The sequence below is a fragment of the Somniosus microcephalus genome, chromosome 9, assembly GCF_052327205.1.
Source record: "Somniosus microcephalus isolate GS21.2 chromosome 9, FLI_Smic_1.0, whole genome shotgun sequence".
Lineage (NCBI taxonomy): Eukaryota > Metazoa > Chordata > Chondrichthyes > Squaliformes > Somniosidae > Somniosus > Somniosus microcephalus.
In genome coordinates, this window is record NC_140995.1 from 43882627 (window position 1) to 43905005 (window position 22379).

At 48.2% G+C, this 22379-nt stretch overlaps 1 protein-coding gene across 11 annotated transcripts in view; it reads right to left on the minus strand.

Moving 5' to 3' along the window:
* LOC147112361 (protein eyes shut homolog) overlaps window positions 1-22379 on the minus strand; it is a 2879641-nt gene that overhangs the window by 231750 nt on the left and 2625512 nt on the right. For all 11 annotated transcript variants that reach the window (XM_085996555.1, XM_085996552.1, XM_085996547.1 and 8 more), the window contains one exon: window positions 5033-5188. In XM_085996555.1, the coding sequence (XP_085852681.1) occupies window positions 5033-5188 (156 nt within the window). The remainder of the gene's footprint in view (window positions 1-5032; window positions 5189-22379) is intronic.

Consider the following 22379-nt stretch of genomic DNA (forward strand, 5'->3'; position numbering starts at 1 on the left):
TGGCCCTCAGTGCGGCTTTGAGCGACCTGTGAAATTGTTCGCACAGGCCGTTTGCCTGTGGATGGTAGGCTGTGGTGCGATGGAGCTTGATGCCTAGCCCCTGAGCCACAGCGTTCCAGAGCTCAGAGGAAAATTACGGTCCACGATCAGACGAGATGTTCGCCGGTACCCCGAAACGGGCGACCCAAGAGGATGCCCTGGCTACGTCTGCCGAAGTGGTGGATGACAAGGGAACTGCCTCTGGCCATCTAGTGGTGCGGTCTACCATCCTAAGGATGTGTGTAAACCCAGGAGAAGGCGGAAGTGGCCCCACCAGGTCCACATTCACGTGATCGAACCGTCGCTCCGGTACAGCGAAGGTGGCCAATGGAGCTTTGACGTGACGCTGCACCTTTGCCTTTTGGCAGACCACGCAGGTGTTGGCCCAGTCGCGGACATCCATATGCATGCTCTGCCAAATGAACTTGGACGACATCAGCTTTTGCGAGGCCTTCATGCCCGGATGTGACAGCCCGTGTATGGCGTCAAACACTTTCCTGCGCCAGGCGACCGGCACGATAGGGTGAGGATCTCCCATGGAGACGTCACAAAGTAGCGTGATGCCTGCGGCGTGGAATTTGACATTGGCCACATGGAGGCTAGAGGGGCTGGTTCGGTATGCTTGCACCTCTGGATCCGAGGCTTGATCCGCAGCCATGAGGGCATAGTCGATGCCGAGCTGGACTGCCTGAACGGTCACGCGGGAGAGGCAATCCGCCACCAGGTTGTCTTTACCGGCCACGTGCTGAATATCAGTTGTGAACTCAGAGATAAACGTCAACTGACGTTGTTGTCGGGCTGACCACAATTCGGCAGTCTTGGCCATAGCGAACGTTAGTGGCTTATGGTCTACAAAAGCGGTGAAAGGGCGTCCCTCCGGCAAGAAGCAGAAATGGCGGATGGCCAGAAAAAGAGCCAGCAACTCCCGGTCGAAAGTGCTGTACTTCTGCTCGTTTCGCCGTAGTTGACGGCTGAAGAACGCCAGCGGTTGCCACGTTCCATTTACCCACTGTTCCTGCACTGCGCCGATGGCATAGTCTGACGCGTCGGTGGTGAGGGCAATGGTGGCACCTGGCAGCGGGTGCGCCAGCATGGTCGCGTTGGCGAGGGCGCTTTTTGTGTCAACGAATGCCCGGTCCATGTCGACCATCCAGCTTACCGATCCTTGCCAGACTTGCCCTTGATGGCCTTGTACAGGGGCTGCATGAGAAGAGCTGCTTTAGGCACGAAGCGGTGGTAATCCCGAGGAACTCCTGCAGGGCCCTGATGGTCTGCGGGCGTGGAAAAGATGTTACTGCCTCCACCTTCGTTTGCAAAGGAATTGCGCCGTCCGATGTGATGCGATGGCCCAAGAAATCAATCTGTTGCAGGCCGAACTGGCACTTGGCCGGGTTGATGATCAGGCCGTGTTGGCTGAGGCGTCTAAAGAGGGTGCGTAAATGGCAGATGTGCTCCTCTTTGTTGGAACTGGCGATGAGGATGTCGTCGAGGTAGACGAATAGAAACTTGAGGTCCCAAAGTACGGAGTCCATCAGGCACTGGAAAGCCTGTGCAGCGTTCTTCAGTCCAAACGGCATCCGCAGAAATTTGAAAAGGCCGAATGGGGTGATGACTGCAGTTTTCGGGACGTCTTGCGGGTGCACGGGAACCTGGTGGGAGCCACGGACAAGGTCGACTTTGGAAAAAATGGTATTTCCTGCCAAATGGGCAGAGAAATCTTGGCTATGAGGGATCGGATACCGATCAGGGGTAGTGGCGTCGTTTAGGCGTCGGTAGTCGCCGCATGGCCGCCATCCGCTGCCAGGTTTCGGGACAATGTGTAGAGGCGAAGACCAGGGACTATTCGACCGGCGAATAATCCCTAACCGCTCCATCGTGGCAAACTCCGCTTTCGCAGCCGCGAGCTTGTCAGGTTCGAGGCGCCGGGCCCGTGCGTAGACCGGGGAGCCAGTAGTGGTGATGTGATGTTCGACACCATGTTTTGTGGCCGTGGAGGAGAAGGTGGGTCTGGTCAGGTCTGGGAAATCTCCTAGCAGACGAGTGAACTCATCCGGAGGCGGGAACGCACAGGAAACGGTGTGCGACATGGCGTTACTTCGGTGGCAAGGGATGGAGTGGAATGTGGCCTCATTGATTAAACAGTGGTGCCTTACATCGACCAGGAGGTTGTTGGTGCACAAGAAATCCGCACCGAGGATGGCGTGCGAGACCTTGGCCGTGATGAATTCCCAGCAAAACCACTGGCCGCCGAAACACACCTGGACCCGCCGTCTGCCAAATGTCCGAATAGCCCCGCCATTAGCCGCCTCGAGGGAGAGGCCGTGCCTCCCAGCCTGTATATCAAGATTTGACGCGGGTAGGATGCTACACTGCGCCCTGGTGTCGCAGAGGAAACGTCGACCAGAGAGGGAGTCGGTGATAAAAGAAGCTTTCCAGCATTTCCGATTGCCATCGCAGCCGTGGGCGCTCGTTAGAGCCGGTTCTCTTTTGCCAGAGTTGATGGGGTTTTTTGGGCGAGAAGCTGCAGGGAGGGCAGCAACATCTTGCTTTCACGCCAAAACGGGCATGGTAGAAGCACAACCCTGAAGGTTGAGGAGCTGGGGCTGCGTCTGTGGGGGATGGGCGCCTCGTGGCAGCGCAGTACTGCTGCGTCACTGCAAAGATCTTGTCCGCTTCGGCAGCAAGCGCTGCGCAGTCTGTGACTTCGGACCGGGCCAGGGCAGCTTGTACTGGCTCCGGTAACTGACTGAGGAAGAGCTCCCTAAAGAGGAAGCATTCCGGTTCGGAGCCAAGGAGCGTGAGCATCTGGCTCATGAGCTTAGACGGCTTGGAGTCCCCGAGGCCGGGCATAGCGAGCAGCTGGCGGGAATGCTCCGCCTTCGTGAGCCCGAAGACCTGTAACAACCGCGCCTTGATTGTTTCATACTTGCGGTTGTCCGGGGGGTTCTCAAGCAGGCTGACGATCCGTGAGGCGGTGGAGCTGTCGAGTGCGGAGACCACGTAAAAGTAACAGGTCTGATCCGCAACGATGTTCCGTAGCGCAAACTGAGGTTCGACCTGGACGAACCACGAGGTCACTTGTTGCTCCCAGAATTGCGGTAGCTTCAATGCAATGGTGTTTGTTTCCATGCTGCCTTCCTTCTGCGAAAACCGTTCGCAAAAGTCGGGGTCACCAATGTAGGGATGTCTAGTTCCTATCAAGAGACTGAGGTCGACTCAGGCGATGAACAAACGATGTTTAATATAAAACAAACTGAGTTTAACAAACCAATGCACGAGAACTACGAAAACAGGTCTAGTCAGTTCGGAGGCTCCACGAGGACAGCTGGGGCGGTCCCGTGGCTGGCGTCATGATGTCATCACGTTTTTCCCGCCGATGGGGGATCCCGTGATGAATGGCGTGACGTCATCGCATTTGCCCGCGCTCTTAAAGGGACCGCGCTCTGTACATGCAAACAGTATATACAAAGATACAGACTCAGGCTGCAGTTAACATACTGTTAAAGGGAATTATATACATTTGATCGGAGTCCCTTAGTGGCTCCGCCACAGGTTCACATATTTTCACTGGCTTTCCTCCAAGTCAGCTGTGACTTTTCACTATAACCAGAGCACAAATTTAAAATAATTGGCACAAGAACCAGGGGGGAGGATGAGGAGAAGTTTTTTAACCCAGCAAGTTGTTATGATCTGGAAAACACTGCCTGAAAGGCCAATGGAAGCAGATTCAATAGTAACTTTCAAAAGGGAATTGGATAAATACTTGAAAAGGTAGAATTTTCAGGGCTATGGGGAATGAGCAGGAGAGTGGGCCTAATTGGATAGCTCTTTCAAAGAGCCGGCACAGGCACGATGGGCTGAATGGCCTTCTTCTGTGCTGTATCATTCTATGATTCTATGATAATGAGCAGCTAATGACTTTCATTCATATAGGAAGCAACCTGCATTTCTATAGCCCCTTTCATAATCTCAGGACATCCCAAAGTCAGTGAAGTACTTTTGAAGTGTAATCACTGTTGTAATGTAGGAAACGCGGTCAGCCAATTTGCGCACTGCCAGGTCCCACAAACAGCAATGAGATAAATGACCAGATAATCTGTTTTTATGATGTTGTTTGAGGGATAAATATTGGCCAGGACAATGGGGAGAACTCCCCTGCTCTTGTTCGAAATAGTGCCCTGGGATCTTTTATGTCCACCTGAGAGGGCAGATGGGGCCTCGGTTTAACATCGAAAAGAAGGCACCTCCGACAGTGCACCACTCCCTCATTACTGCACTGGAGAGTCAGCCAAGAATTTGTGCTTAAGTCCTTGAAGTGGGACTTGAACCCACAAACTTCTAGGCATAGAGGCAAGGGTGCTACCACCCGATCCATGGACTACACCACCACATACTGCCTTTCACATCCCAAGAACACCCTAACAGCCAGTGGATTACTTTTGAAATGTTGTTTTATAGGCAGAGAGCTGGTATTTTGAAAATTTACTGACAATTTGCATTCTTAAATCATCCCAGCTTTTACATCCATTTGCATTTTCAGTCTTAATATATCCCTAAAAGGCAAAGCGTGAAAGAAAAGAAAGATAAAGTTTAACAGCTGTTAATCCACGGCCCTGAGTCTAATCGGTGCTCAACTGTGTAACAGGGACAGCTATGGCTCAGTCCCATAGGAAGGTGCCAATGGAAGACAGCTGAATAATGATTAGATCAGGCCCTGCGACAGCACAAATTTACTCATGTCTTCACGTGTGTCAGATGATATCTGGAAAAGCATGCAGCAGCCCTTTCGAGGAATCTGCAGACAAGGTATCAAGGGAATAGGGAAGTGATTACATGGCTGGCAAAAGTGATGAAGACGAACCATAAAATAATGTGCTGTGGTGGCAGCTGCTGTGTTGGAAAGTAGAAATGACAAGACCGCATGACGATAAGCTGACACTCAATAAAAAAAGAAATGATAAGAGCCGACAGACTATACAGGAGCGGCCTTTACCTGTGGGACTTGGCGAGGTCCCGAGAGGTCGGGTCTGAGCTGACGATCCAAGGCTGTGAGCGGACGCTGAGGGAGAATGGGTGGTAATCTCAGTAGGGACGACGGGTAACCATGGGAACCCTTCCAACAGCGCTGTTGTCATTGTGGGTAAGATGCCTGTTGAGAAAGAGAGCTGTTAATGGGGTGCAAAGTTAAATCAACTGCGATAGGTTACAAACAGAGTTGAGCAGTGCCTGTTGGAGTCATGGGGATGAGGAATTGATCTGCCTCACTTCAAAAGTGATGAAGACGAACCATAAAATAATGTGCTGTGGTGGCAGCTGCTGTGTTGGAAAGTAGAAATGACAAGACCGCATGACAATAAGCTGACGCTCAATAAAAAAAGAAATGATAAGAACCGACTGACTCTATACAGGAGCGGCCTTTACCTGTGGGACTTGGCCTCACTTCAATGATGAAGTGGCAGTGCACTAAACGAGCAAGTTTGTTCCAATTTTGGCACGGATGCAACTTGTTGTGGAATGTGTGTGAACACCCATCGGACTTGGGAAGTGGTACAAGTGGATTCTTGAGGTAGTGGTGCTGTTTCTCGACTCTGTGTCATCAGCACGGTCAGTCCCCTAAAGAGCACTGGTCCTATCACAGGATCACAGGAACCCCACAGTGCAGATAGAGGCCATTTCGGCCCATCGAGCCTGCACCGACACATATCCCACCCTATCCCCATAACCCCACGTATTTAATCCCCCTAACACTAAGGGTCAATTTATCATAGCCAATCAACCTAACCCGCACATCTTTGGACTGTGGGAGGAAACCGGAGCACCCGGAGGAAACCCACGCAAACACGGGGAGAATGTGCAAACTCCACACAGACAGTCGCCCGAGGCCGGATTCGAACCCGGGTCCCTGGCGCTGTGAGGCAACAGTGCTAACCACTATGCCACCGTGCTGTCCTCTCTTAGGCCTTCGGTTCAGGATAATGTGGACCAAGCAGGCCCGAGATGTACTGCCAGTTTCCACATCACTCTTTGTTCAGGGACAACGCAACACTGTCCATACAATACTTGCACCAGAAGTCTGTACACTTGTACTTCAACCAGAACTCTGTACACATGTGCTTCCACATCACCTCTGTATATATGTGTAATTGCACCAGAGCGCTGTACACACATGTTTGCACATCACCTCTGTACATGTGTACGTGCACCATATGTGCTTGCACCAGACTGCTATACATGTATACTGTTGGACATGCTGGAGAGTTTGGAGTTAATAATGGACTATAGTAGCCATAGTGAACGATAGTAACTGAGAGTGGTTGATGGACCAGCAGAGTGTCTGGGAAACACAAAGAAAGATGAAACATGGAATACAAAGGGGTTCTGTTCCACTCCAGTTATCTGGTTATCAACTGGAATGCACGGGTGGGCTGGCTAGAATGGTTATCGACGCTTGGTGATTAATGTAAGATTCTAAAAACTGTAATAAAACCGCTGCTACTGTCTGGAGATTGAAGTTCAGAACGAATTGTGAAATGGTTATGGACGGATTCAAAATGTAGGAGGTCAGCATGTGTTCTTTGTTTGTGAAGACACAAGATGGCAGAAATCAGCAGGGGGTCCTTTGCCTGGTGGCCAGCATGGTCCTTTGTTTGTAAGACCACATGGACAGGAAGGAGAAACACGACTGATAAGGAAGTCCCGCCCCCACACACCTCACAGGAACATGAACGTGTCATGCAGAAAGAACTCCAATCAGGGAAGGTATGGAGTGAAACTGACCAACCAGAGGGAGGCAGACAGTGATATATGAGTTGGGCCGGCAGAAAGGCCCTATAACAGAAGTGACCCAGAGGCGGGAAATTCAGAACACAGAAGAACAAAGAAGACAGAACGGAAGAACAAACGAACAAAGAAAGCTGGCCAGTCTATGTTTTTTGACTTATGACTCTCCCTGGACCGATCACCCAGAGATAAAGGAGTATGTATGAAAGTCAGACATAGAGCTTAGATATTGTTAACGGGTGCTTTTATGTACGGTTGACTTGGGACATAAATCGCCCAGAGGTAGCGTGTAAGTTGCTGGGAAGTACTTGTGAAGTAAGATATTAAAAATTGGATTTAATAAGGTAAAACAAACCAGGATTCATCTGTAACACCAATATACAAAATGGAGGGAATAGGTTAATTCGTGCTCTGAGTTGAACAATAGAAGTCTGTAAAAGTTGTATAAACCCAGATAAGGTTTAAACAGGACTACGGGTTAACTGCTGAGAGATTAAAACTGTCAAAACAACCCCTTAGAAAGAGGGAGAGATATATGGGTTCGGCCATGCGAGTCGACACCTTTGCACTTAAGGGTTTGTTAAGTGTGAAGCTCAACAAGGTTCTATTCTTTTAACTAACTAAAGTGTTTTTGCTCTGTAGAAATAATTCAAGAGAGAGAGACAGAAAGTCTGCGGATTGCCCGCTTTGGAAAGATCTACTATCTTAGAGAAATACTTAAAAAGACCAAGCCATCTGGCAACAGCAAATGGGCGATCGTAAAGTAATAAAGTTGAGGCCCGGGTCATGAGAAAGTAACAAGACCAACTGATAACGAAATGTGAGATTTGTAAGCGACTGGAAGAATGGAATGTCACGGTTTTATAATTACAATTTAACTATAATTCTGTATATGTTAATAAGCTTATCCCCGCCTTTAGGGCAGGGCCTTAATTTTTGTATAACTGTGTGAACCTCAAGAGATTCGGTGGAGTCGGAGCCTTGTGTTGGGACGCAAGAGCCACAGCTCCCCAGGCCTGAATAAACCGTTTTTACTTCAATTATTGGGTCTGTCTTTCTTATAACAAGCCAGTGTTGTCGACTTTGTATATCACTTAGTCCACACTTTAGGGGCTTACATCAACTTGTATGTACGGGTAAATTGGGAGCATATTGATTGCGATTGTACACTTGAATTTTGAACTATAGTGTGAATAACGACCAATTTTATTGATCACATACTTATCTGTCATTGTTACGCTTATTCGTAATTCTCAAAGTCCGAACAGTAGTAAGAGAAAGGCTTACATTAATGAATAACTATAGTCCATATTATAGATGCTTTAAATAATCATAATTTGGGAAGTATCTCATGTGGAAGTTAGAAGGAGTTGACAGTCCGAAGGTCTGTCTATGCATGAACTACCAGTTTGTGTTAAACAACCAGTGTATAACAAGGGGTGAGGTTGCAGGGCTAAGTCAGATAGCAGGAGTGAGAGGAACCTGAATTACTACCCTTTGTATTGTATAGACTGTTTATCTGTGCTGTACAAATAAAGCCTGTTCTATACACTTAACTGTCTCGTGCTTACTCGAAGTGTGTTGCTGTGAACCACAGAGGTTGACATGTACTTGCACCAGACTTCTATACATGTATGCTTGAACGTAACCTTTACATGCGGAAGTCACCCTTTGGCTTAGTGGTCACATTCATGTTGTTAACTACGAAAATTCCAGGTTTGATCCCGGCTCCAGACAGTCCTGGCTCCGGCTCTGAATTCTGGGTTGACATCCAGTGGGATACTCATGTCCAGTGAGTGTAGATGGCCCCCTCCCTCCCCAATCCTCACTGTATGGGTTGTAGGTGCCATAAAACCCTTTGGTACAGAACTGACCACCATATTGGCTGGTATAAAGATGGTTACAGCCATGGAAGGAGTGGTCATGTCTGACTGATAATCAGCCTGCAAATCCTTCCACTACTTCACACTTTTCTCCAAGGGAAGGCTGTGATGTTAAGGATACAACAACAACCTCATGTTATGCTTGCACGAAACCTTAATGGGACCATCTGCCAACATTAAAAACATTAAGATTTAAATTTGCACAGCCCCCACTCAGGTAGTCCTCAATCGACTGGGAGCTTATTAAACTGCTTTACTCTAAGCTGCAGTTATACCGCAGTGGGTACAAAGTCCAAACGTAGTAATAAAAAGGGCAAAAGCAGGAACTAAGTGTCACAAAACATCTTTGAAAATTCTCTATCTGAATGCACGTAGCATTCGTAACAAAATAGATGAGTTAATGGCACAAATAACTACATATGGGTATGATCTTGTGGCCATTACAGAAACATGGCTGCAGGGTGACAATGCCTGGGAATTAAACATACCAGGTTATTTAACGATCAGGAAGGACAGGCAGGGAGGAAGGGGAGGTGGGGTGGCTATGTTAATAAAGGAAGGAATCACTGTAATACAGAGAAATGATATTGGGTCAAAAGATCAGGATAATGAAACAGTTTGGGTGGAGGTAAGGAATAATAAGGGGAAAAAAACACTACTGGGCGTAGTCTATAGGCCTCCGAACAGTGGCAACTCTGTTGGACGGAGTATCAATCAGGAAATAGTTGAGGCTTGTAATAAGGGAACATCTATAATTATGGGGGATTTCAACTATCATATTAATTGGGCAAATCAAATTGGGCAGAGCAGCCTTGAGGATGAGTTCATTGAGTGTATTAGGGATGGGTTTCTTGAGCAGTATGTAACTGAACCGACCAGGGGGCAAGCAACCTTAGATCTTGTCCTGTGTAACGAGACGGGATTAATTAAAAATATCCTAGTAAAGGATCCCCTTGGAATGAGTGACCATAACATGGTTGAATTCCATATTCAATTAGAGGGTGAGAAGGTTGGATCTCAAACAAGCGTGCTAAGCTTGAATAAAGGAGACTATGAAGGTATGAGAGCGGAATTGAGTAGAGTGGATTGGGAAAATAGATTAAAGGGTAAGACGATACATGATCAGTGGTGTACATTCAAGGAGTTATTTTACAACTTCCAAAAAATATATATTCCACTGAGAAGAAAAGGGTGTAAAAGAAAAGACAGCCATCCGTGGCTAAGTAAAGAAATTAAGGATAGTATTCGACTAAAAACAAGGGCATATAAGGTAGCCAAATCTAGTGGGAGGATAGAGGATTGGGAAAACTTTAAAAGACAGCAAAAAATAACAAAAAGATTGATTAAGAAAGGGAAGATAGATTATGAAAGTAAATTAGCAAAAAATATAAAAACAGATAGTAAGAGTTTTTATAGTTATATAAAAAGAAAAAGGGTGGCTAAAGTAAATGTTGGTCCCTTAGAGGATGAGACCGGGAAATTAATGGTGGGAAATATGGAGATGGCAAAAACACTGAATGAATATTTTACATCAGTCTTTACAGTAGAAGACACTAAGAATATCCCAACACTGGACAAACAGGGGGCTAAAGGGGGGGAGGAGCTAAACACGATCAAAATCACTAAGGAAGTGGTACTCGGTAAAATAATGGGACTCAAGGCGGATAAATCACCTGGACCTGATGGCTTACATCCTAGGGTCTTGAGGGAAGTGGCGGTAGGGATTGTGGATGTATTGGTAATAATTTTCCAAAACTCCCTGGGCTCGGCAAAGGTCCCGGCAGACTGGAAAACTACTAATGTAACACCCTTATTTAAAAAGGGCAGTAGACAGAAGGCTGGAAACTATAGACCGGTTAGCCGAACATCTGTGGTAGGTAAAATTTTGGAGTCCATTATTAAGGAGACAGTAACAGGACATTTGGATAATCATAATTTAATAGGACAAAGTCAGCATGGTTTTATGAAGGGGAAGTCATGTTTGACAAATTTGCTGGAGTTCTTTGAGGAAGTAACGGATAGGGTGGATAAAGGGGAACCAGTGAACGTAGTGTATTTAGACTTCCAAAAGGCATTTGACAAGGTGCCACACAAAAGATTATTGCTTAAGATAAAAAATCACAGGATTGGGGGTAACACTCTGGCATGGATAGAGGATTGGCTATCTAACAGAAGGCAGAGAGTTGGGATAAATGGTTCATTCTCAGACTGGCAATCAGTAACTAGTGGTGTTCCGCAGGGGTCAGTGCTGGGTCCCCAACTCTTTACAATCTATATTAATGATTTGGAGGAGGGGACCGAGTGTAACATATCAAAGTTTGCAGATGATACTAAGATGGGAGGGAAAGTAGTGAGTGAGGAGGACATAAAAAACCTGCAAGGGGACATCGACAGGCTAAGTAAGTGGGCAGAGATTTGGCAGATGGAATACAATACTGGAAAGTGTGAGGTTATGCACTTTGGCAGGAAAAATCGTAGAGCAAGTTATTATCTTAATGGCAAGAAACTGGAAAGTACTGAAGTACAAAGGGATCTGGGGGTCCTGGTGCACGAAACTCAAAAGGTTAGTATGCAGGTGCAGCAAGTGATTAAGAAGGCCAATGGAATGTTGGCTTTCATTGCTAGGGGGATAGAATATAAAAATAGGGAGGTATTGCTTCAGTTGTACAAGGTATTGGTGAGGCCGCACCTGGCATACTGCGTACAGTTTTGGTGTCCATACTTAAGAAAGGACATACTTGCTCTCGAGTCAGTACAAAGAAGGTTCACTCGGTTAATCCCGGGGATGAGGGGATGGACATATGAGGAGAGGTTGAGTAGATTGGAACTCTACTCATTGGAGTTCAGAAGAATGAGAGGCAATCTTATTGAAACATATAAGATTGTGAAGGGGTTGGATCGGGTGGATGCGGGGAAGATGTTCCCGATGATGGGTGAAACTAGAACTAGGGGGCATAGTCTTAGAATAAGGGGCTGCTCTTTCAAAACTGAGATGAGGAGGAACTACTTCACTCAGAGGGTGGTAGGTCCATGGAATATGCTGCCCCAAAAAGCTGTAGAAGCTACATCATTACATAAATTTAAAACAGAAATAGACAGTTTCCTAGAAGTAAAGGGAATTAAGGGTTACGGGGAGCGGGCAGGAATTTGGACATGAGTCTAGGTTCGGATCGGTCATGGCCCTGTGGGTAGCGGAGCGGGCCCAGGGGCCGTGTAGCCTGATCCTGCTCCTATTTCGTGTGTCTAATTCTGTTAGATTCAGGAGATGGTTCTGTGATAGTGGATTGGCGGTTAGGATCAGATCAGCCATGATCTTATTGAATGGCGGAGCAGGCTCGAGGGGCCGATTGGCCTGCTCCTGCTCCTATTTCTTATGTTCTTATGTTCTCTTCCCTAAGTGCACCTCGGGTGACTTTGCAACAGAATTAGTGCACTGCTACATCAAAATCACTTTCCAGTTGGAATATCATAGAATGATACTGCAAAAAATTCGGCCCATCGTGCCTGTGTCGGCTCTTTGGTAGGTCCGTTCAATTAATCACTTTCCCCATAGCCCTTCAAGAATTTATCCAATTCTCTTTTGGAAGTTATGATTGAATCTGCTTCCACCACCCTTTCAGGAAGTGCATTCCAGATCATAACAACTCGCTGTGTATAGAAATGTTTCCTCATGTCGCCACTGGATCTTTTGCCAATCACCTAAAAGCTGTGTCCTTTGGTTGCCGACCCTTCTGTCACTGGAAACAATTTCTCCTTATTTACTCTGTCAAAACCCTTCATGATTTTGAACACCGCTATTAAATCTTCTCTTAATTTTTTCTGCTCGAAGGGCTTCTCAAAAAGTCAACAAAGATTTCAGGTGGAATCTTTCCCTTCTGATATTATTTGGTTGCTATTTACTAGGTTTTTGTATGCAGGTAATCTTCAGCATAATTCTTAATACAGGAAACTCACTTTTTACCGGCACCTAAATAACCGGAAATCTCTCTTAACCGGCAAAATTCAGGAGTAGGTTCAGGTAAGTTTTACTTCATATTAGTTGCCGTGTAACCGGGGTTCCTGCACCTGTTGCCATGCAACAGGGACGCCTGGATCTGTGGCCGTGTACGGGGCTCTCATACCTTAGTAAGTATACCTCTCTGTAATCCGGACTTTTTGATCAACCGGCACCACGCTGGTCCCATCGGTGCCCGTAAAAAGAGAGTTTCCTGTAATTGTTTCATAATTTTACACATATTGAAGTAAAACCGATGGAATTATATAGTTTCCTTGATTAGATTTGTCATCACTTTGAATAAGGTACTAAGTAAATTTATTTTCAACCCAGCAGGACCTTCCCTTAAATCAATGTCTTTCTCATAATGATTGCCAGCACTCCACAATCTCTTCCCTTGTCTCTCTTCGTACCCTGAGATCAATATCATCTGTTCCTGGGGATTTGTGCTTTTTTTCCCAGCCCGTTAAGCTTATCTAGAACCACCATCTCATAAATGCTAAAGTCTGTAACATACTTTGATGATCTTTGCTTGTAGAAGATCTTTTGCAGGGAATACTTCAAGATGGTAACTGTTGAGTATTGCATGTTAAACGTTAGTTTAGTTTTTTACCTGATAGGCTTCTAATGGATTTCTATTATAGCGCAAGAGGGATTTCTTGCAATTGTGTTTAGTGTGTGTAGTTATGCTAATTTCCAGCTTCCTCTTTGCTCTTCCTCCCAACCTTTTAACATCTTTCCGAAGGTTCTTTCATTCATCAGAGTGGATCTCCTCAACTTTCTCTCTACAGGCTTTATAAAGTTCACTTCAGATGGTGCAAAATATGTACACCCAGAACAACCCCAACAGCCCACATTGGGAAAAGAACCAAATGGATGAAGAGCCCTCACACCACCAAAGGGAAAGAACGAAAATACCACAAGAAAACAGATTTTTTTAAAAATAATCACCCAGCAAAACTGATGTCAAACTCAAAAACAAAACCCAAATAATTACAGACTGAAATCAGTATCACAGCACCCTAGAGACAAGCAAATGGACAGCACCTTTCATCCCATTATATAGCATTTTTAACATAGTAAAATGACCCAAGGCGCTTCACAAGAGTGATTATCAAACTAAGTTTGAGACCGAATCATATAAGGAGATATTAGGACAGGAAAGCTTGGTCACAGAGGTATGTTTTAAGGAGCATCTTAAAGGAGGAGAGCGAGAGAGAGGTAGAGAGGCGGAGAGGTTTAGGGAGGGAATTTCCGAGCTTAGGGCCTAGGCAGCTGAAGTCATGACCGACAATGGTGGAGTGAAGGAAATCAGGGATGCACAAGAGGTCAGAATAGGAGGAGCGCAGAGATCTCAGATGGTTGTAAGGCTGGAGAAGTATGCAGAGATAAGGAGTGACGAGGCCATAATGCTCTACATCAAGCCTGGAATCAGAAACTAATAGCATTTACAATGTATCCAAATATCAAGGGTACTCGTGGGAATTGAACATATAATCACACAGCAATGTTAATACATAGCCTCAAACCATCAATGCCGCTAACTGAATCTGGCAGAATAATTGAAACCCAGTAAAAAGTCAAGAAAGGCTCAAATGTGTTAGTAGCTTTGCCACAAATGAGGTAATTGTCTCTGCGTACTGAATAAAGTTCAAATATAATAATGACAATGCCCAAAAAAATAAAACACAATGATAAATCACCAAAATTAAAGCTTTTCCTGTGTGATTTTCCTGCTCTTCATATGTTAACGGTGCCAATCCAACCTACTGTGTCTTTGGCTTCTAGCTAAGAAATGGATAATGCTGATGTGTCTCAATAATTCCGAGACTCGAAGTTAGCAGAACAAAACAAGGCTTTTATTAACTTAGAACGTAACACGTAAGAGAGAGAGATGTCTTCCTTCTGGAGACTGAGGCCAGACTGAGTTAGCTTACAAATGGGGCCAGGTATGGGCGGAGCCCTACACACAGCACATTCCAGCACATTCCAGTATACAATACAGCACATTCCAGTACACAATACAATGAGGTCTGGGGGAAGGGAAATGACACTGAAACCGATCTCAGTCACAGGCAGTGATGAATGGAAATATTTCATCACATTCACCCCTTCTATAGATTTAGTCTGTTCGGGGGTTTGATAGTCCTCTGCGACCGACGTGGCTGTTGCGGTGCCGCGGGTGTCGGCTGGGTGTCCCCGGTAGCCTCCTGGGTCTCTGCCGGGGGTGCCGCCAGGGTTGTTGAAGGGGTAGTTGGTGGGGGTGCCGTTGGTCGGTGTTCTTCCGGGGGTGATGAAAGAGTAGTGGGTGGGTAAGAGTTGCTGTGATCGTCGTTGCCGCTATTGCCGTGGTTGTTGTCGATGCCGGCTGGGGCGACGTCTTTTATGGACACGGTGCCCTCCCTTCCGTCGGCGTGCTGGACATATGCGTATTAGGGGTTGGCATGGAGTAGGTGTACTGGCTACACGAGAGGGTCCGTCTTGTGGCCCCTCATATGCCTTCGCACGAGTACCGGACCTGGGGTGGAGAGCCATGACGGCATGGATACGCCTGAGGTGGATTTCCGGGGAAAGACAAACATTTGTTCATGAGGCGTGGTATTAGTGGTCGTACACAATAGCGACCGTATCGAATGGAGCACATCCGAGAGGACTTCCTGCCAGCGGGAGATAGGGAGGCCCTTGGTCCTTAGAGCTAGAGTGACTGCTTTCCATACTGTCCCGTTCTCTCGCTCCACTTGGCCGTTGCAGCTGGTGGTACGGCTTGTGGCGATCCCCCTGGACAGCATGTACTGGCGTAGCTCTTCACTCATGAAGGACGCCCCCCTATCCGTATGGATGTAGCTCGGCATACCGAACAGGCAGAACAGGCTGTTGAGGCATTTAATGACCGTGGCGCTGGTCATGTCTGGGCAGGGGAAGGCGAATGGGAACCGGGAGTATTCGTCCACAATGTTCAGGAAGTAAACATTGCGGTCGACGGACGTGAGGGGGCCCTTGAAATCTAAGCTGAGCCGCTCAAAGGGCCGTGTAGCTTTGATTAAGTGGGCTCTATCTGGGCGGTAGAACCGAGGCTTGCACTCAGCGCAATTGCGGCAGTTCCTGGTCAGGGACCGAACTTCCTCAATCGAGTAGGGTAAGTTACAGGACTTTATGAAGTGGAACAGCCGCGTGACCCCTGGGTGGCAGAGGTCGTTGTGGAGGGTCTGTAGCCGATCCCCGGTGGCGCTGGCACACATCCCTCGTGAGAGGGCGTCAGGGGATTCGTTAAGGGCCCCTGGCCGGTAAATGATGTCGTACTCGAAGGTGGAGAGCTCGATCCGCCACCTAAGAATCTTATCATTTTTAATCTTCCCCCTCTGTTTATTATTGAACATAAACGCTACCGACCGCTGGTTGGTAAGTAGGGTGAAGCGTTTGCCGGCTAGGTAGTGGCGCCAGTGGCGCACTGCCTCTACGATGGCTTGGGCCTCCTTTTCCACGGAGGAGTGTCTGATCTCGGGCCCTTGGAGGGTCCTCGAGAAGAAAGCTACGGGCCGCCCCGCCTGGTTGAGGGTGGCCGCCAAGGCGAAGTCAGACGCATCACTTTCCACTTGAAATGGAGTGTTCTCGTCCACTGCCTGTAGCGTGGCCCGCTCAATATCCTGCTTAATGCTTTTGAAGGCGGCGTGGGCCTCAGCAGAGAGCGGGAAAGAGGATGCTTTCAAGAGGGGGCGGGCTTTGTCGGAGTAGTTGGGGACCCATTGGGAATAATAAGAAAATAACCCCAGGCACCTTTTCAGGGCTTTGGGAGTGTTGGGCAGGGGCAGCTCCCGTAGGGGGCGCAATCGGTCGGGGTCTGGTCCGATTTCCCCATTCTCCACCACGCTGCCTAGTATGCAGAGGCGCGTGGTGTTGTAAACGCACTTGTCCTCGTTGTAGGTGAGGTTGAGTTTTTGTGCGGTTTTCAGGAACCTCTCGAGGTTCGAGTCGTGATCCTGCTGGTTGTGACCGCAGATGGTGACGTTGTCGAGGTAGGGGAAGGTTGCCTGCAAGTGGTGGTCATCGACCATGCGGTCCATCTCCCTCTGGAAGACCGAGACCCCATTCGTCACCCCAAAGGGGTCTCTGAGGAGTTGGTAGAGGCGTCCGTTCGCCTCGAAGGCGGTGTACGGGCGGTCCTCTGGTCTGATAGGGAGCTGGTGGTACGCTGACTTGAGGTCGATGGTGGAGAACACCCGGTATTGGGCGATTTGGTTCACCATTTCTGATATGCGGGGTAGCGGGTAGGCGTCTAGTAGGGTGTACCTGTTGATCGTTTGACTATAGTCGATCACCATCCGTTTCTTCTCGCTACCCCTTACCACCACCACTTGGGCGCGCCACGGGCTATTGCTACGTTCAATAATGCGCTCTTTCAGGAGCCTGTCTACCTCGGTCGCGATAAACCGCCTGTCCTCCCAGCTGTACCTCCTGCTTTTGGTCGCTATTGGCCGGCAGTTAGGGGTAAGGTTCGCGAATAGCGAAGGCGGCTTTACCTTCAGGGTAGCCAGACCGCACACTGTGAGGGGCGGCTGGGACCCACCGTACTTGAGCGTGATGCTTTGGTGGTTGCACTGGAAATCCAGGCCCAAGATCACGCTCGCACATAGGTTCTTCATGATTAATACTTTAAAATGATCATATACAGTTCCATTAACGCACAATTGTACCGTGCAGTAACCCAGAATGGTCGATGTCTGGGTTTTGTCAGCCATAGAGATGGTACCCTGAGTAGGGACCACCTTTAGGGAGAGTTGTTGTGCCAGTTCTGGGTGGATAAAGCTCTCCGTGCTTCCACTGTCAATTAAGCATTTAACCCGGCACCCGTTTACCTCGATGTCCACCATTGATCTGGATAGCGGGTGCGGCCTGGTCTGGTCCACTGTGACCGATGCCACTGTAGGGCCCTGATCGATACAAGATGGCGTCCACGCTGTCTGCTCACAAGATGGCGGACCCCACGAGGTCGGGCAAGATGGCGTCCAAGATGGCCGCTCCCACGGCGCACACGCGGCGGTGGCGGGTTTTCCGGCGGTTGGTTTTCCGGCGGGGTTCCCTCTGCACACCTTCCCGAAGTGCCCCTTCTTACCGCACTTAAAGCAGGTGGTGCCTTTCGCCGGGCACAGGTTTCTGGTGTGCTTTGGCTGCCCGCAGAAGTAGCAGTTGGGTCCCTGACGCGTCGCGGCTGTCGTAGGGCTTCTGGGGGGAGAGCGGGGCCCAGCCGGTGTCGGGCTGTCGGGCGGGGAAGATGCCTTCCAAGATGGCGGCGCCCTCGGTGCACACGTGGCGGCGTGGACGGCGCGGGCTGAAGAGTAGGCGTCCGAGTTTCTCTGGGCCACATCCAGGGATCGCGCAGTGTCCGCAGCCTGTTTCAGGTCCAACCCCGTTTTTTCCAGCAGTCTTTGCCGGATGTAAGTGGAGCTGAGGCCTGTGATGAAGGCATCGCGAACAAGCTCGTCAGTGTACACTGCGGCTTTTACATCTCGGCACTTGCAGTCTTTGCCAAGCATTTTCAGGGTGCTTAGGAACTCCTCCACCGATTCCCCAGGTCGCTGTGCGCGGGTGGCGAGCAGGTGCCTAGCATACACCTCATTCGTAGGCTGCTGGTAATGCGCCTTTAAGATGTCGCAGGCGGCCAGGTGCGTCTCGGCGTCTTGGATGAGGGGGTAAACCCGGTGGCTTACCCAATTCCGCAGAATTCCGAGTCTCATCCTCGCAGCGTCCGTAGCGTCTTTGACGGCTGCGGAATTGTCCAGGAAGAATTCCATACACTCAAACCAGTGTCCAAAGCGTGCTGATGCGTCCGGAGCATGTTGATCCAAATCCAAACGTTCGGGTTTCAGGAGTTGATCCATAGTGTTGAAAAATAAGTTAATAAAATTGATGTGACTCAATAATTCCGAGACTCGAAGTTAGCAGAACAAAACAAGGCTTTTATTAACTTAGAACGTAACACGTAAGAGAGAGAGATGTCTTCCTTCTGGAGACTGAGGCCAGACTGAGTTAGCTTACAAACGGGGCCAGGTATGGGCGGAGCCCTACACACAGCACATTCCAGCACATTCCAGTATACAATACAGCACATTCCAGTACACAATACAATGAGGTCTGGGGGAAGGGAAATGACACTGAAACCGATCTCAGTCACAGGCAGTGATGAATGGAAATATTTCATCACAAATGCAATGCCACTCCATTGGATAACATAGAAGTAAATACTGTTTCTCCTCTAGCACCATGCAAATGTGTACCTTTTTCAGAGTAGTGAGTTTCTAAAGTGTCAGCCGTGGCTCAGTTGATAGCACCCTGACATCCGAGGTCAGGAGGTTGTGGGTTCATAGTCCCACTCCAGAGACTTGAACACATAATCCAGGCTGATACTCCCAGTGCAGTACTGAGGGGAGTGCTGTTGGAGGTGCCGTCTTACTGGTGAGATGTTAAACTCCGTCTGCCCCCTCAGGTGGACGTAAAAGATCCCATGGCATTATTTTGAAGAGAAGCAGGGGCATTCTCCCCAGTGCCCTGGGCCAATGTTTATCCCTCAACCAGCATCACTAAAAAGCAGATTATCTGGTCATTATCTCACTGCTGTTTGTGGGAGTTTGCTGTGCACAAATTGGCTGCTGCATTTCCCTACATTACAACAGAGACTACATTTCAAAAAAGTACTGTAAAGCACTTTGGGACGTCCTGAGGTCATGAAAAGTGCTATATAAATTTAAGTTTCTTTCTTTTCTTTCACTGGTGTCTCAAAATCTTTCAATGCCCACCATTCTTCACTATTGGAGGAAACAAGAACAGTGGTTAAGGCCAACAGATTTAGAGAAGCACTTATTACTGCAGATTAACGGGCAGAGGTTATGGTAGGAGATTTGAGAAGTTCTGAGCTTTGATTCGATAGTTCTTTAGGAAATAGGTCTTGGTCACTTAGTCAACAACAGACAATACATGCTGTTAACTAAGGTCAGGTATGGACAGCGATGGATCAAAATGATTCATTTAATTAAATGTATGAGGGCTAGACAATAAAGGGGAGGGTGTTTTGCTACAGTTATACAAAGCCCTAGTTAGACAACATCTGAAGTATTGTGTACAGTTCTGGGTATCGCACTTTAGAAAGGATATATTAGCCTTGGAAAGAGTGCAGCGCAGATTCATCAGAATGTTATCAGGGCTTAGATTATGAGGAGCGATTACATAAACTAGGCTTGTATTCCCTGGAATATAGAAGATTAAGGGGTGATTTGATTGAGGTTTTGAGAAGTTTGTAAAGGAATTGATAGGGTAGATAGAGGCAACTTTTTTCCACTGGTGGTGGAGTCTAGGACAAGGTGACATAACCTTAAAATCAGAGCCAGTTCATTGCGGATAGGCACTTTACAGTCTTCCGGACTCAACACTGAGTTCAACAATTTCAGATCATAACCTCTGCCCCCATTTTTCAGATGGCATCTGTTGCTGACGATTCTGATATTTCAAAATCTCCTTTCACCTTGCACCATCATCCCTTTTGTCATTTAATCTCTCCTGCCTTCCACCCTATCACAGACCTTCCCTTTTGTTCTTTCCTCCCTCCGCCCCCCTTTTCCTGCCTCTGTACTTGCTTAAAACCTGTTACATCTCTAACCTTTTCCAGTTCTGACAAAGGATCATCGACCTGAAACGTTAACTCTGTTTCTCTCTCCACAGATGCTGCCTGACCTGCTGAGTATTTCCAGCATTTTCTGTTTCCATTCAGGATAGATGTTATGAAACACTTCTTCACACAAAGTGGAAGTGTGGAACTCTCTACCTCAAAAAGTAGTAGATTTTATCTTAATTAATAATTTTTAATCCGAGATCAATAGATTTTTGCTAACCAAGGCTATTATGGGATATGGAGCCAAAAATGGGTGGATAGAGTTAGGATACAAGTCAGCCATGATCTCATTGAATGGCGGAACAGGCTTGAGGGCCTGAGTGGCCTACTCTTGTTCCTATGTTTCTTTGGGCTGGATTTAATGAATGGAGACGTGTTGGAGGCGGGACTGCTGCTTACCGGGTTTTAGTCCCGCCTCCAGCGACGTCTGGCCAACCCACGCTATCTTCCATTGATTGGCCTTGTTAAGCCCGCCCTTCGGGCTTAGCCGGCCAATTAATGGAAAGTTGGTGACAGATGACATCAGCGAATGACGTTTCATCTGTCGAGATTTATTGACAGATGAATTGTCAGCGTTTGACAGCTCTGTGAAGCTGTCAAACACTGACAATCTGTCTTCTAAGGTGAGACCTTGGACACAGACTCACTTAGAGATCTCTCATGAGCAGAAAGCAGAAGGCTGCTGCATTCTCCATTCTGCATTCTCTGCCGTGGAGATGAAGCAGCTCCGCAGCCTAAAGGGTTGAAGCCTGGAGGAAGAAGCAAAGGTTAATAATAGAACACTTTACGCTCATCCCACACACTTACCTCTCCACACTTGCACTCATCACTCAGCTCCACAGCGGACATTTCGGCCCCTCAGACCCCCGCAGACGCACTGCTCGCCTGTTAACAGGCAGTTAATTGGCACTAATCCCCTTCCTGCCTCGAGGAGATGGGACCCGGCGCAAGTCGGGGACCCACCTCCTAGAAAGATGGCATGGAGGTGGGTTGGGAGTGGGATGGGTACCCACTCCCAGATTCAGCCATTTTCCTGGCAGTCACGCCTTCATTCCCGCCTCCCCAGGGCTGGGAAAATTCCCCCCAGTGTTTCTGAAAGGTGGTTTGAAACTTCTGAAACAGTATGTGACTATTGAATGTATATCATCCATCTCTATGGTGACAGTTGACTCCCTGATGAAAAGATTATACTGACGTTGTACTACTATACACAACATCCAAGGACAAAGGGTGAAACTTGTGTCCTGGTGCAAGCATGGTTTCTTTTTCAGTGTGGCTGTGAGGGAATACGCCATATTTCAGAAAGATACACCATAATATGAACAGAATACTGATATTATTAATGCATGAGGTACTGGGTTTAAAAATCTAAAAAACCTCAGAGACATGGCCTAGAAATTCGGTGGGCTGCGTCACCAGTTAGCACCTAAAGAGGACACTTAGTGGCTTTAGTGCCACTGGCCGCGCCTCCCACAATATTTAGCGGGGCGCTAATGGCGGCATTAGCCTGTAGCGCTGCGCCGCCACCAATGACATCATCGGTGTGCGCAGCGCCCCGCTACCGCCCCGATCACGATATTTGGTCGCGCCCACCTCTGTAACGCCGATCGCAAATCGCGCCCGGTTCACGGGGCCTACCTGTGGCGGTAGTGGTGCAAATTAAGGTGGAGGTGCGGGGCGGCCATTTTTTCAGTGGCTGCCTGCCAGCACCTCCGTCCCCGGCCTCCTGATGCCCCCCCCCAGGCAGTGCCGGCTGTGTCCCGAGAGCCCGGCACTTCTCCTCGGTGCCGGGCTCTTTTGCCGGCACTCACGATCAGTCATCGCGCTGGTGCAGGCCCCTCCCCCTTAAGAAGGGGAGGAAGGCCTGCAGTACCGCAGCGCGCCGTGCCACAGCGTGTGGCGCTGTGGCACGCTGCGCTGTGATAGTCAGTTTCAGCGCCCCAAGAGGGACGCGGGGCGCCTCGAGCAGCGCCCCGCATCCCTCTTGGGGCGCGCAAACTGAATTTCCGGCAGGCACAATGGC